The 15,832-nt window shown below is 34.7% G+C and overlaps 1 protein-coding gene across 18 annotated transcripts in view; it reads right to left on the bottom strand.

Moving 5' to 3' along the window:
- The window catches only part of SEC31A (SEC31 homolog A, COPII coat complex component), a 73,230-nt gene that overhangs the window by 32,821 nt on the left and 24,577 nt on the right, over positions 1 to 15,832 (bottom strand). For 12 of the 18 annotated variants that reach the window (XM_034671601.1, XM_034671605.1, XM_034671607.1 and 9 more), the window contains exons 11-16: positions 11,259 to 11,492; positions 10,192 to 10,266; positions 8,831 to 8,869; positions 8,283 to 8,360; positions 5,607 to 5,682; positions 5,001 to 5,179 (exon numbers count right to left, since the gene is read on the bottom strand). In XM_034671601.1, the coding sequence (XP_034527492.1) occupies positions 5,001 to 5,179; positions 5,607 to 5,682; positions 8,283 to 8,360; positions 8,831 to 8,869; positions 10,192 to 10,266; positions 11,259 to 11,492 (681 nt within the window). The remainder of the gene's footprint in view (positions 1 to 5,000; positions 5,180 to 5,606; positions 5,683 to 8,282; positions 8,361 to 8,830; positions 8,870 to 10,191; positions 10,267 to 11,258; positions 11,493 to 15,832) is intronic. The other 6 variants (XM_034671610.1, XM_002912472.4, XM_011218812.3 and 3 more) reach the window with 3 other exon arrangements.

The raw sequence follows: 15,832 nt of genomic DNA, 5'->3' as shown, positions 1-15,832 counted from the left end.
CAGATCTAAACAGAAAATCAACAAGGAAGCAAAGGCTTTGAATGACACACTGGATCAGATGGACTTAACAGATATATTCAGAACATTCCATCCTAAAACAGCAGAATACACATTCTTTTCAAGTATACATGGAACGTTCTCCAGAACAGGTCATATATTAGGTCACAAAGCAGGCCTCAACAAATATAAAAAGAATGAAGTAATACTATGCACCTTTTCTGACCACAACGTTATTAAACTGGAAGTCAGCCAAAAGAAAAAAATCTGGAAAGATCACAAATACATGGGGGTTAAATAACATGCTACTAAACAATGAATGGGTCAACCAGGAAATAAAAAAGAAATAAAAAAAGTATATGGAAACAAATGAAAATGAAAGCACAATAGTCCAAAACCTCTGGGATGCAGCAAAGTGGTTCCAAGAGGGAAGGATATAGCAATACAGGCCTACCTCAAGAAGCAAGAAAAATCTCAAGCAACCTAACCTTACACCTAAAGAAGCTAGCAAAAGAACAACAAATGAAGCCCAAAGCCAGCAGAAGGAAGGAAATAATAAAGATTGGAGCAGAAATAAATGATATAGAAAATTAAAAAAGCAATAGAACAGATGAATGAAACCAGGAGCTGGTTCTTTGAAAAAATTAATAAAACTGATAAAGCTCTAGCCAGATTTATCAAAAAGAAAAGAGAAGGACCCAAATAAGTAAAATTACAAATGAGAGAGAAGTAACAACCAACACCACAGAAGTACAAACAACTGTAAGAGAATATTATGAAAAACTATTATGCCAACAAATTGGACAACCTAGAAGAAATAGGTAAACTACTAGAAACATAAATTACCAAAACTGAAACAGGAAGAAATAGAAAACAGAAAATTTGAACACACCAATAACCAGCAATGAAACTGATTCAGTAATCAAAAAACTCCCAAAGAACAAAAGTCCAGGAGCAGATGGCTTCACAGACAAATTCTACCAAACATTTAAAGAGTTAATACCTATTCTTCTCCAACTACTCCAAAAAATAGAAAAGAAAACTTCCAAATTCATTCTATGAGGCCAGCATTACCCTGATACCAAAACCAGATAAAGACACCACAAAAGGGGCGCCTGGGTGGCTCAGTCGGCTGGGCGTCTACCTTTGGCTCAGGTGGTGATCTCGGAGTCCTGGGACGAGCCCCACATCAGGCTCCCTGCTCAGTAGGAAGTCTGTTTCTCCCTCTCCCTCTGCTCATCCCGCTGCTCATGCTCTCCCACCTCTCTCTCTCTAATAAATAAATAAAATCTTAAAAAAAAAAAAAAGACATCACAAAAAAGAACTATAGGGGCACCTGGGTGGCTCAGCCAGTTTAGCATCTGGCTCTGGTTTTGGCTCGGGCTGTGATCTCAGGGTTGTGAGATCAAGCCCATGTAGGGCTCTATGTTTCGCAAGGAGTCTGCTTCTCCCTCTTCCTCTGCTCCTCCCCCCCTTCCCAGCTTGCACTCTCTGTCTCAAATAAATGATAAATAAAATCTTAAAAAAAAAAAAAAGAACTACAGGCCAGTATCTCTGATGAACACAGATGCAAAAATCTTCAACAGAATACTAGCAAACCGAATCCAACAATACATTAAAAAAATCATTCATCACGATCAAGTAGGATTTATTCCTGGGTACAAGGGTGGCTCAATGTTAGCAAATCAATCAATGTGATACATCATATCAATAAGAGAAACGATAAGAACCATATGATCCTTTCAACAGATTCAGGAAAAAACATTTGACAACGTACATCCATTCATGATAAAAACCCTCAATACTGTAGGTTTAGAAGGAACACACCTCAACATAATAAAGGCCACATATGAAAACACACACATAATATCATCCTAAATGGGGAAAAACTGAGAACTTTTTTCCTCTATGGTCAGGAACAAGATAGGGATGTCCACTCTCACCACTTTTAATTCAATATAGTACTAGAAGTCCTAGCCTCAGCAATCAGACAACAAAAAGAAATAAAAGCCATTCAAATTTGGCAAGCCAGAAGTCAAACTTTCACTATATGCAGATGACATGATACTCTATTATGTAGAAAACCCAAAGACTCCACCAAAAAATTGCTAGAACTGACACAGGAATTTAGTAAAGCCACAGGATACAAAAATCAATGTACAGAAATATGTTGCACTTCTATACACCAATAATGAGGTAGTAGAAAGAGAAATTAAGGGATCAATTCCATTCACAACTGCACCAAAAATAGTAAGATACCTAGGAATAAACCTAACCAAAGAGGTAAAAGACTTATACTCTGAAAACTATAAAACACTGATGAAAGAAATTGAAGATAACCAAAGAAATGGAAAGATATTCTATGCTCATGGACTGGAAGAACAAATACTGTTAAAATGTCTAATACACTGATGAAAGAAATTGAAGATAACCAAAGAAATGGAAAGATATTCTATGCTCATGGACTGGAAGAACAAATACTGTTAAAATGTCTATATTACCCAAAGCAATTTATACATTTAATGTAATCACTATCAAAACACCAACAGCATTTTCCACAGCGCTAGAACAATAATCCTAAAATCGGTGTAGAACCACAAAAGACCCCGAAGAGCCAAAGCAATCTTGAAAAAGAAAAGCAAAGCTGGAGGCATCACAGTTATGGAATTCAAGGTATATTACAATGCTGTAGTCATCAAGACAGTATGGTACTGGCATAAAAACAGATACATAGATCAACAGAACAGAAAACCCAGAAATGAATCTACAACTATATGGTCAACTAATCTTCGACAAAGCAGAAAGAATATCCAATGGAAAAAAGACAGTCTCTTCAACAAATCGCGTTGGGAAAATTGGACAACACGCAGAAGAATGAAACTGGATCACTTCTTTACACCATACACAAAAACAGATTCAAAATGGATGAAAGGCCTAAATATAAGACAGGAAACCATAAAAATCCTAAAGGAGAACACAGGCCGTAACCTCTTTGACATCAGCTGTAGCAACTTCTTTCTAGATATGTCTCCTGAGGCAAGGGAAACAAAAGCTATCGGGACTACATCAAAATAAAAACCGTCTGCACAGTGAAGGGCAATCAACAAAACTACAAGTCAACCTATGGAATGGGGGAAGATACTTGCAAATGACATATCTGATAAAGGGTTAGTATCCAAAATATATAAAGAATTTATAAAATTCAACACCCAAAAAATAAATAATCCAGTTAAAAAATGCCAGAAGACATGAATAAACATTTTTCCAAAGAAGACATACAGAAGGCCAACAGACACATGAAAAGATGCTCAACATCACTCAGCATCAGGGCAATAACAAATCAAAATTACAATGAGATACCATCTCATAACTGTCAGAATTACCAAAATTAACAGCACAGGAAACAAAAGATGTTGGCAATGATGCAGAGAAAGGGGAACCCTTTTATACTGTTGGTGGGAATGCAATCTGCTGCAGCCAGTGTGGAAAACACCATGGTGGTTCCTCAGAAAGTTAAAAACAGAACTACCCTATGATCCAGCAATTCCACTCTGAGGTATTTACTCAAAGGATACAAAAATACTGCTTTGAAGGGATACAAGCTCCCCAATGTTTAAAGCAGCATTATCAACAATAGCCAAATTATGGAACGAGCCCAAATGTCCACTGCCTGCTGAATGGATAAAGAAGTGGTACATATAGACAATGGAATATTACTCAGCCATAAAAAAGAATGCCATCTTGCCATGTGCAATGATGTGGATGGAGCTAAAGAGTATAATGCTAAGCAAAATAAGTCAGTCAGAGAAAGACAAATACCATATGATTTCACTCATATGTGGAATTTAAGAAACAAAATAGGCGAAGGGGGAAAAAAAAGAGAGAGGGGCAAACCAAGAAAGAGACTCTTGCTATAGAAAACAAACTGATGGTTACCGGAAGGAAGGTGGATAGAAGGAATGGTTGAACTAACTGATGGGGATTAAGGAGCGCACTTGCTGTGATGAACACCGGGTGCTGTATGGAAGTGCTGAATCACTATATCGTATACCTGCAACCTATATTACAATGTATATTAACTGGAATTTAAATTAAAACAAAAAAAAAGAAAAGAAAAAAACAACTTTCCAGGGCAAGGGAACAGGAGGTGCAAAGTCCCAAGGGAGAAAGGCACATAGAGTGTGTGAGAAACCGAAAGGCAGCTGGTGTGGCTGAAAGATAACGGGGAGGGAGTGACACGAGATAAGGCAGGGGAGACTGACAGCAACCAGTGCTGACAGGGCTAAACACTGAGACAACTTTATGGAAAGAAATTTAATAGCATTAAGCAGGGGCTTAAAAATGTTCAGACTCTCTGCACCAAAAATTCCTTTCATAGGACTTACAGCCTCATTAAACAATTAGAAATCATACAAAATTCTTAGGTACAACAACGATGTTTATCACTATCTTATCTGTATTAGGAAAATATTAGAAACTGCCTGAACACCCCAAAAATGAGAGAAGTAATATATCCTTATAACACACATTATAAAGCAATTAAAAATTTTTGTAAGAATATTTAATGATATAGTAAACCATTTACAACGTAAGTGGCAATACAGATAAGCAAAACCACGCACACACACACACATATATATGGTACTGATTCTGTTTTTAAAAAATTCTACAAATACACAGAAAGAGGTACAAAAGGGTATGTATCAATTTGATGGAAGAATGAGAATTTTAAAATTAACATTTTTATCTTTAAATTTTCCTATATTCTAACTTTTCTACAATAAAAAAATGAAAAGTACTTTTCATTAAAAAAGTTATATACACAAAATACAAAAAATAAAAATAATAACTGCCAAACTATCAACAATAACTATTTCTAGTTCAAGGAATTATGAATGGGTTTTTTGTTCTTTACTGTTTTCTGCATTTTAGTTATCTTTAATAAGAGTATAAGTTTTTATAATCAGATACATGTTATAGTTTATATTTTTAAAATAACATACCCTGGTAATTTTGCTTTGGGATTTTGCAAAGTACTTTTTCTGCGTTTGAGCCAAGAGTTCTTGTCCACCTGCTATGGCCAATATAATGGCATCAGCCATGCGGTTATCATGTAAACAAAGGTCAACAGCACTTTCAAAGTTACCCGTCAGCAAAGCCTGAGTAATTAAACCATCAATATCTGCAATGAGGAAATGATACACCCAAGTTAAATAAAGTTTTTGCTACAAGAAAACATTTTATACCTATCAATTTTTACATGTACACACAAAGGAGAAAACAATGCTAATTTCTGAATATGACTGGTGGATTAATTTCTAACACAAGTTTTTGAGGTCTATGGAAATATACTGACATGCATGTAAGCAAAATCAGGTAAAATAACACATTTTTCAGATTATTTATACTGGAATAATAGAGATTGTTATACAGTTTTTTATCACATAGATGTCAGAACATACCACTATCTCCAAGAGACTAATTACACATACTAAATAACTGAGTTCTTCTTTTCAACCCTCTACCACTTGCAACAAAACATTTGTAATCTAAACTTAGGGACTATTTGCTTTCAAATAGTTAAAAATCAAAATGAAATAGGTACTTACCACCACTGATGGAGATGTTAAATGTTCCTCCTGCTGATGGTAGAAATTCAGATTCTTGTTTTCCCTCTTTAATGCACTAAAGAGATGGAAAGGCAGCAATTTAGCCAGGACGAAACTGGAATAATTCACTGGCAAACAAGATCTATATATAATTATTCACCTACTGACTAGATGACAGGCCAAGTTATTCCAGAAAGTTCTCAGATCTAAGACTTTCCTAAGTATTAATTCCCATTATACAATCATAAATAAAATAAAAAGTCATCAACAATAATGCTTTAAAAAAAAAGGATACGTATCTATTAAGGATACATATCTATTACTGGTAGCTCAGAAATTACTGAAGAATCTTTGTTTTCTTAGATACTTCAAATAAGTTTTGAAAAATGCAAAATATACATCTTTTATTTTACTGTATTTAGATTTTAAAACAACCCTGCTGCTATACATTTAAAATTTTCTACATGTCTAAAAATCTCTGCCCAATCATTAGGTTTAGTTATAAGAAGGTCTTTTTATTTTAACTGAATCAGTCATGAAAAAAAATTACCTGGTGCCCTTGTACAAATGCTCTATAAAAGACTATATGAATACACTCAAATTCAATTACAGATTTTGTATTCTCTTAAATTAGTCATACCTGCAGTAGCAGGTTGGTCTGGTAAAAAGATACACAGTTCTGTTAAAAACTTCTGAGACTACCTGTAAGACTACCTGTAAGAAATTCTATATTTTCTTTCTTTAGAAGAAAAGAAACATAAGGAAGGCACATACTGCAGGCAAATAGTTTAAATGCTTTCTATGTGTAAAAATTCACAAGAAGACAAAAATAAAATATATCAGAGATTATAGACTATAGACATTTTTAAAGAAAAACATAGCTGTCTTGCATGAGATAAAATACCTATCTTCTGTGCTTGTGTTACCTACAAATCTGAATGTAAGTGCTTAGTATTCAAAGTCAGGGGCATTTTTGGATTGGGGAATTTTAGTGCAGGGTACAGCATAGCATCATCTGTAAATAATGCTCAATTAGTTAATACTATTACAGGAGAATAATCATAACCTTAATTCTTTCCCTAACTAAAGAGAAGCATTTTAGAACTTTTATAATTCAGAAAGATTTTAGAATTTAAGTTATTCACACTAATAAATAAATCAGATACTGATCTGATTATATTCACTAACTTACTAAAAAACCCTTTTTTTAAAACTCAAATTTTTCAAATTTGCCTTCTAAGAAACAATTAATAAACCTTATTCATGGACTTCTGAAATATAAGGCTGAAAAAAACAGTTTATTACACGTTGAGTATTTTCGATGATAAACTATCATGCCTGATAAACAAACGGCATCATCAAGGTAAAGGGGAGGATTTTACCTCCCTAAACAAAATCTTTCAAACACTCTGAAAGTACATATTGGTGACTACCATTTTGTTAAGTACATATTATTCTGATCTATTTTTTTTAAAAAAGATTTTATTTATTTATTTGACAGAGATAAAGACAGCTAGCGAGAGAGCGAACACAAGCAGGGGGAGTAGGAGAGGAAGAAGCAGGCTCATAGCAGAGGAGCCTGATGTGGGGCTCGATCCCACAAAGCTGGGATCATGCCCTGAGCCGAAAGCAGACGCTTAACCGCTGTGCCACCCAGGCGCCCCCATATTATTCTGATCTATTAATTCATAAGTGTATTTCCAAATGGTCCTCTACTTGATAATACATAGTTAATCTCGTACATAGATGAAAGTACATTTCTTCAATGTATCCTACAATTCTGTATAGGTATTACCAAAATTGGTTCAAATTATAATTTTACAAAGATTTTATTCATATTCTTTATTCCCATGTTAAATAAATGTTACATCTACTTCTATGGAAAGTGTTTTTTAATAATTATCTTATAAAAGCCTAATTTACTGATGAATTATTCTTAAAACTTAGCTAAGGATTGTAGGAAACATTCTATAGTCAGGGTATCTCCATATCAGAAAGAACAATGGAAAAGTCAAAGAGAGATGAGAAACAAGAACTTGATTAATTTTCCAAGGTCAAATATAATTAGAAAGCAAGAAAAGTACAGAATTATTTAGTAATGGTTAAAAAAACCCCAGAAAAACAAAAGGAAAAAAATTAATGATACAACTGTGTTCAAGGACTCTTTTTAACTGGTTATAAAAATTGTCAACTACAACTCACGACATGTTTATCATGGCAATCAGTAAATCATGACAGTTTATTTAGTGAAAAATTCTATACATGGATTCAAAGTTCAAGACTAATCTAGAAGCCTCTGCCACTGATAGCAGGCCCTGAACATTAATGTGTTAAGAAAAAAACATTAACTTTACATGCAATGTATTGTGGATTTCTGAGTAAGATCTCTTTTCATTTTGACATGCTGATATCCACCTGACCAAATTAAGTCAATCTCATGTCAACTGTTAATTTTAAAACATATAATCCAGAAGCTAGCTCAAAGAACTAAAGATTTCATAGATGATACTTCTGTCAAGCAAGTAAATAGACTCCTACCCCAAAAATCTCTAAGAAAACAATATATTCCAACTTTATTTTGGAACAAGTAGTTAAGCAAATTTTCCATATTTCAATGTGAGATAAACAAATATCACATATTTTCCCAATGTAATTAAAAATGAAAGAAATAAGTACCTCTCCCAAGAGCTGCTCTTCAGCAGCAGGGCTCTCCTCCCCATCATTCTGTGCTACTTGGTCAGAGTCTTTAAGAGCCTTTGGTACACAAAACAATTACAAGGGAAGTTGAAGAATGTAGCATTAAAAGAATATTAGTGATTAAGAAAGACAAAAGACCCAACCAACAACATTCAGAGCTAGTTTAATCATAAGAAGCAACACTAAGTAAATTGTTTTAAGAAGTACTATCAGAGGAAAAGCAAAGAGCCATTACTGCTAAGACCTTCCCCAGGAACAAAGATCTTAACCTTAAGTATCTGAGCAGTCATTGATATTGTTTCTCCTCTTTTGCAAAATTCAAATAATACCAAGAGAAAGGAATTCCTTCTACCAGCTAAACCTATACTATTTTAAAATAAGAATTCACTTATTACAATATCTACAATCAGCATTTATTTTTATACCATAAAGCAATAAAACAGACACATTTCTTAAATTACATTTCTTTCTGTGTTATGACCTAAACCAAATTTTTGGAAGGTAGCTATTTTTAAAGGCCTTCTTACCACATCGGGTCCATCCACTTTGTTCAAGGCCAAAGCAATCTGAAATAAAAACAACAACTCACCTACTACATGGAATTCTATTTTAAGGCATATAGCACATGCTCACCTCTTTCTCCATTTTCACTGGCAAAAATCCACCAAAGTTCAGATCAGAAATGGTGTGTTTAAGGAAAGAATAAAATCTGCTATTCAATCACAAACCTAACCTCAAAACAAGCATGTTTTCTTCTACTTTCTTTTAATTAACTATAATTAATTTTTAAAAATTTCTTCAAGTACTCACTACTGAAGAACTGCTGTTAGAAGTATTTTGACAATCAGATTCTATTTCATTTTTGCTATTAGGTATTTGGTAAAACTTTCATATTAATCCCTTACAAGCCTATAAAAGTTATAGCACCAAGAAGTTTAGACCAATGATAAAATTAAATATAAAAAAATCTAAAGGAATGAGCAAAGACACAAAGCCAATAAGCAGTGGGGCTGTGATGTGACATCTTCAATGTGCTCGGCACTGCTCAGAGTGCACAGTATCTAAGCTGTACCATGTACGCGGCAACCTGCAAGCTACAGAAAACTTGAGTCACTTTCAAAGAACAAAGGGCTAATACAAATTACACAAAGAATCTAAAATAATCCCTTCAAGGTTTCCAAAGTCAGAGTGTTTTTCGTGCTGGTCATATCAAATTGTGGAATGAGTAATAATGAAGTCCCTCTTTGAGAAGAAAACTAAACCTGGAATACGACTCTCTTTTTAAAAGGGAATCTTTTTGTAAATTAAAATATTAAGTGACTCAGTTGGACTTCTGTTTATTCAGGTTCAGTATAATAAACTGTCCTGGTTCCAAAATATTTACTATTTGTCAGCTGGCCAAACTCAGACAGAATTAGGAAATGTGGGCTAAAGGCATGAACAGCGAGGGTAGAAAATAGTGGTAATCTGAACCAGTACTCTATTTTTCATCACTTAAGCTGTAGTGAAATGGGTGGTCTTTTAAGTTTCCTCATTTTCTTTTCCTCCAGGGCCATTGCTACACACCCTCTTAAAATCTAAGTGTTATTTCCAGTGTTTGAAGCTGATAGCCTCTTAACTTTCAAGGCCCAATTCTACCTGATATGACACAGCTCTTTAAATCAAGTTTGAAGTTAAGGTGGTTCTGGCAGCTTTTAAATCCAGGTCCAAGGTGGAATTACACATTTAATAATATGTATTTGGAACTCTGGCAACCAAACACAAATTCTTATTAAATATTTACTGAATGATTTGAGATTATCTGTATAGAAGTTTATAAAAAGAACACTTATTCTACATAAATACTTTACTTGTATAAGCACAGCCTTTAACTTTCCCAGAAATTTACCTTCTTTCCTAGGTCTTCTTTTCTGTATCCTAGAAGTTCAAGGTATTTTCCCCGAGAATCATCCTCAAAGTTTACCTTTAAAGAAGACATAATCTTAAAATAAAGACCTGCCTTTAAATTTTTAATTACTTGATCAAATTCCAAGTCGAATTATTAAAAATTATCAAAAATAAAGTCTACTAAAGTCTACTGTCACCAACTAAAGCTTTCTCTATCTACTATGTAGAAGGCTCACAGTAGAAAGAGTCACCAAAATAGTTTTAATAGGTCACTTTTTTAAATAGTAAGTATACTAGTAATTAATTATCCTTGTTGAATAAAGCTTATTTTTATTTTTTAAGTAAACTCCATGCCTACTGTGGGGCTTGAACTCATGACCCTGAAATCAAGAGTTGAATGATCTACTGACGGAGCCAGCCAGGCACCCCAAAGCTTTTCTGTAAATACAAGCTAACTCATGTCCATTGGTTATATGCATGCAAAGCACAACACTCTGTGGAACACTCAATGTCCTACAACTCTTTTCCAAAATTAATAATTACAAAATATAAAATTCTGTAATTTTAGAATTTAACCTTCTTGTGTAGGGTTATAAGATCTCTTTGGAAAATGCAGTATCAAGAAACAGACATTCCAGTGGAGGCAAAATGACCAACCAGAAAACTCTATTTCCTATTGTCATAAATGCAACTCAGTAAAAGGAATGAGAAATGCCTCCAAACCCTCTCCCCTATAACTCTTCCCTCTTTTCCCATTTCCTTAACTGGATCTACTACAGAAATTAATATTCTGTTTTTATTATACTAAGCTCTATGTTATAATTTAAATACAACTATTATGCTGTTTTTCACTTATTAAAAAAGTACTTCATATTAGGCTCATCGAAGCAGAGAGGGAAGAACTCTTGACATAAAAATATGGTCACGGGCTCTTCATAAGGTTTCTTTAATGTCATCACGAAGCTCTTGAAATCAGAACCTTGCAATAATTTCTTTAATAAGAACACCCTGAGAATATAAGAACAGTTAAATTTACAGATAATGAAATTGTTTTAATCTCAACTTTACCTTCAAAAAGGACCATACGTTTTTTTCAAACTCAGTCTGAGAAGCATCAATTTTTTTCTGACAATAACTGACAAATCCTTGTGACTGCACGACTTGCTGAAGTTGGTCCGATCGGCTGAGGAACTCCTTCTCCGTTACAACCTGACTGATGAACACATGCTGCTGCTGCTGCTGCTCAGCTCCCTGCTGGGCCTGTGTTTTGACATTCTCAAAGGTAACCAGTTTGCCTCCAAACTATAAAAGCAAAAACGACCAAAGTCAGTTTGAACCACAAGGATGAGGCCAAAAAGTGTGCTTACTGAAAAACCTAATGGAAAGAGCTATGGCCTTAATAGGTATCACTTTGGATAAAATTAGCTGATAGGGTCTCCTGAACTCCACCATCTGACCCCAGCCTTCAATTACTATTCTTCTTCATACCACCTACCTTCTAGATAAAATGCACTATTTCTGTGCCCCCCAGTTTCTCACCTACTTGTTTTTACCAACTTCCACACACTCAGTGTTGCTTCTCTTCAAGGCCTGGGCAAATGCCACCTCTTCTACCTCAGACACCCTCAATATATTACAGATCTCTTTTGATTCAACTACTAGCTCATACGTATTTGCCTCAGCTTCTGTTCTCGGCTGTAAGTTTTAAAGGGTGGCAGAATATGCCCCTACAATATATGCCATTTGGCATAATGACTATTTTGAGCTAAGGACTACTTGTGAAACAGCAGGAAAGAAGGGCATCCTGACCTCTTTTCTTCCTGAAAGCTGGAGATGAAACTCCCCTGTGAGAGCTGCCCTCTCTATACCAGGGGCAAAGAAACATTCTTATCACCAGAGGGGAGAGAAATCTGTACAAACAGACCTTGTTAAATAACAATTACCTCCCTTTAGTCTCTCTAAATATTTTAGTTACTTTTCCACGACTGCCATTCTTTGTTCAACCTAGTATATAAGCACTTAGATTTTGCTACTTGTTTGTGTTTTCATTTCCCAATGGGGGCCCAGGTATACATAAAAATCTGTATGCTTTTCTCCTGTTAATTTGTCTTATATCAATTTAATTTTCAGATCCAGCTGAAAACCCTAGGAGGGCAGATGCAAAGTTCTACCTCCCCTATACTTACAAGGACTGCGGTTCTGTATGTACTTTATTCTTATTATCTCCTACAGTACCCAATATCTGCCTTGTATATAGCAAGTAAACAGTTACTATCTGAATAATATATTTATACAAGTAAATATAGGTAAAGAAGGAAACACAGGACCAAATCTGGTTCTTTACACTCAGCAATTTTTGTATAAGGATTATTGTTTTTATGTAAACTGAAATACCAACAAAACATAAACCACTATTCTTAAGGAATTTAACATTCAAATAAAACTGGATATAACAGGCACTTGTAAGTTCTAAATGATATGTGGATAACATCACACATGATACGAACTTCACAGAAGGGCAAAACTGCTGCGTTTCCCCCACATTTTTGGGAAGTTGGTGAAAACTGAACCCCCCAGAAGCAAGACCTAAACTGGGTTTCACAAGAGGATTAGGCTTATTCATTTCTTGGTTCTGTGTAATAATATTATAATATTACATAATTACAATAATGTAAGTGCTATGTTAACTAATTGAACGTAAATTAAAAAATATATAAAAATAAAAAAAGAAAGGAGCATAAAAAAATAACGTAAGTGCTGCTCGTCAGTCCTCATTCTTTCAAACTAACCAAAACAAATACGGAAAACTTTAATATTGGTACCAAACACAATAAAAATATTTTTAAAGTCTTACAATATAAAAATAGTGTAATTTACAAAAATTGGCAGAAATAAAAATTTGGAAAAGAAAAAAATTGGAAAAACTGGAAGTACATAAATGCACTAATTTAATATTGCATAGAAGAGTGTCAAGTAGTACCATATGAAGCTGATATATCATAACCTGGATGTTTAGGTAAATTATTTACATTTATAAAGATATCTCTAAGAATAACACAAACTTCTAAAAACTTCACTGGTAACTGAAAGATATTTGAGAGGGACACTGCCATTCTACCCCTCATGTCCAAAGAGAGGGCATTTTCCTTGCACTCTGTAAGAGGAACTAGCAGAGGAGGAACACTTCCAGCCCTTCTCTGTCCTTCACACTGTCCTGGGAGTGGACTGACTGACGTTTTTCAGGAAAGAACCACAGCACGCTCACATCAGCTCCTCAGGGCATCTTTTTATAGTTGTCTTCCCATCCAGAGAAATAGTCCATATGGATAAGCTGCCTGCACCTTCAAGGGAAGCCCTACAGTACCTAGACTTGCCTGTAACTAGGTTAGTAAGGTGGCCTAATACAGGGGTAAAGCTAAAAACATGTTTATTAAATCAGATCCTGGGGCTATAGAGGCAAGCAAAACAGCCCAGCTCTCAGAGATTTCTATGTTCTAGTTTGTTACAAGGCCCACTATGGTTGCACATCTAAACTGTAGCCTCCAATCTAGCTTATGGCAGCACTAAAGCTGATATTTTGATTTTCCATCTCTTACTTGGTTACTTATTGTCTTTATAATACTCCAATACTAGCAAGCGGAGGAGGGGGAATGCGGAGGGGGAAGACGTTCCCTTCTCATTCCTAAGATAAATATATAGTGAACACCTTCTATTTGTCAGCGACCATTCTAGGCACTGAAAACATACCTGTGAACCAGACAGTCAGTCCTCAAGCAGCTTATATTTGGGGGGATCTTTTCTGTACATTCTTGTTTTCTTTTAAACCTTGTACATACACAATTCTATAATAATTGTTTTAGTTACTTATGGAAGGATGGAAATAACTGGCTGAATGGTTAGTATTCAATAAAAAAAGTAGAAAATCATAAACAAAGGAAAAGACTCCAAGGTAGCAGTACAGACAGACAGTAGAGAAAACTAAACAGGAGGGATGAGAAGATTAATTAATTAAATCCAAAGGATGGATTTATTAGTGACATAATCAAAGGTCTATTTTAGGAAGATTAATCTAGGGATGTAGTATAGATTGGAGGGGGACAGACAAGCTATAGACAGGCAATCATGTAACAGTTCAGTGTGAAAAGATGAAGAATCAGGCAGAGTAACAGCAAAGTAAAAGGAAGAATTAAATCCAAGAGATTTCTAAAGAGCACTATCTGGACCTGAGGAATGAATATAAGAGCTCAAAAGAAAAGTTCTGAGCCTGACTAATAGAAGAATGATAGCAAGAATTCAGCAGTAACTGCAGAGGAGATCATTCAGTTTTGATAAAGGTGAATATATATAATTCTATGATGTGTGTAAATTCTGTAACAATGATGGGGAAGCTGAATAATATATGTGTTTTTTTCATTTTTATTTTTTTAAGTAATCTCTACCCCCACTGTGGGGCTTAAACTCATGACCTCGAGATCAAGAGTTGCATGCTCTACTGACTCAGCCAGCCAGGCACCCCAAATAATACAAGTTTAGTATCCTAGTTTTAGGCATTATTACCAAGAGGCTGACTCTCATCATTATATACAGTAGGCATCTGATTAGACTGGCAGTAGAATAGCTAAAATCTTTATAAGTGTAAGATTAGACAAGTTATTAATTTCTCTGTGCCTTTCTATCTACAATATAGGGGTAATAGTAGTAGCTATTTTATAAGCAGTTGTGAGAATTTAATGAGTTACTATATGCAAAATGCTTAGAACAGTAGCTGGCACATAGTAAATAAATATACTTTATTTTTAGCTATTAAAAAATACACTTTAGCTATTAATATTATTAGTAATGAAGTTTTGTTCTACCTGTAGTTTGTATGAAGAAAGCAACCCAACACTGAACAAATGGACTATTCTATGCAAGACTTAAAAAACAGTAGTGAAGTAAGAATATTTACAAAAGGACTTTATTTCTTCTTTCTGGTCTATAGGGATAACCAGACTCTTCTAAGCTGAAGTTTGAGGACATTAATATGGCAATGATATAGACACAATACCAAAAGCACAGGCAACAAAAGCAAAAATAGACAAATGAGGCTTCTGTGCAGCAAAGGAAACAATCAACAGAGAAAAAAAGCTACAGAATGGGAGAAAAATATTTGCAAATCATTTATCTGGTAAAGAGTTAACATTCAGAATATATAAAGAACTCCTACACATCAATAACAAAAAACCCCAAACAATCTGATTTAAAAAATGGGCAAAAGACTTGAATAGACATTTCTCCAAAGATGACACACAAATGGCCAACAGATACATGAAAAGATGCTCCACATCACTAATCATTAGGAAAATGCAAATCAAACCATAATGAGATATCATTTCATATCCATTAGGATGACTGTTATCTAAAAAACCAGAAAATAACACGTGTTACTGAGGATGTAGAGAAATTAGAACCCGTGTGCACTGTTGATGGGAATGTAGAATGGTGCAGCCACTATGGGAAACAGTGTGGAGGTTCCTCAAAAAATTAAAAATAGAATTACCTTAAGATCCAGCAATCCCACTTCTGGGTATATGCCCAAAAGAGTTGAAAATAGGATCTCAAAGACATAATTGCACACGAATGTTCTTTGCAGCATTATTCAC

This window comes from Ailuropoda melanoleuca, chromosome 11, assembly GCF_002007445.2.
Source record: "Ailuropoda melanoleuca isolate Jingjing chromosome 11, ASM200744v2, whole genome shotgun sequence".
Taxonomy (NCBI): Eukaryota; Metazoa; Chordata; class Mammalia; order Carnivora; family Ursidae; genus Ailuropoda; species Ailuropoda melanoleuca.
This window is presented reverse-complemented; position numbering and strand designations above follow the sequence as displayed.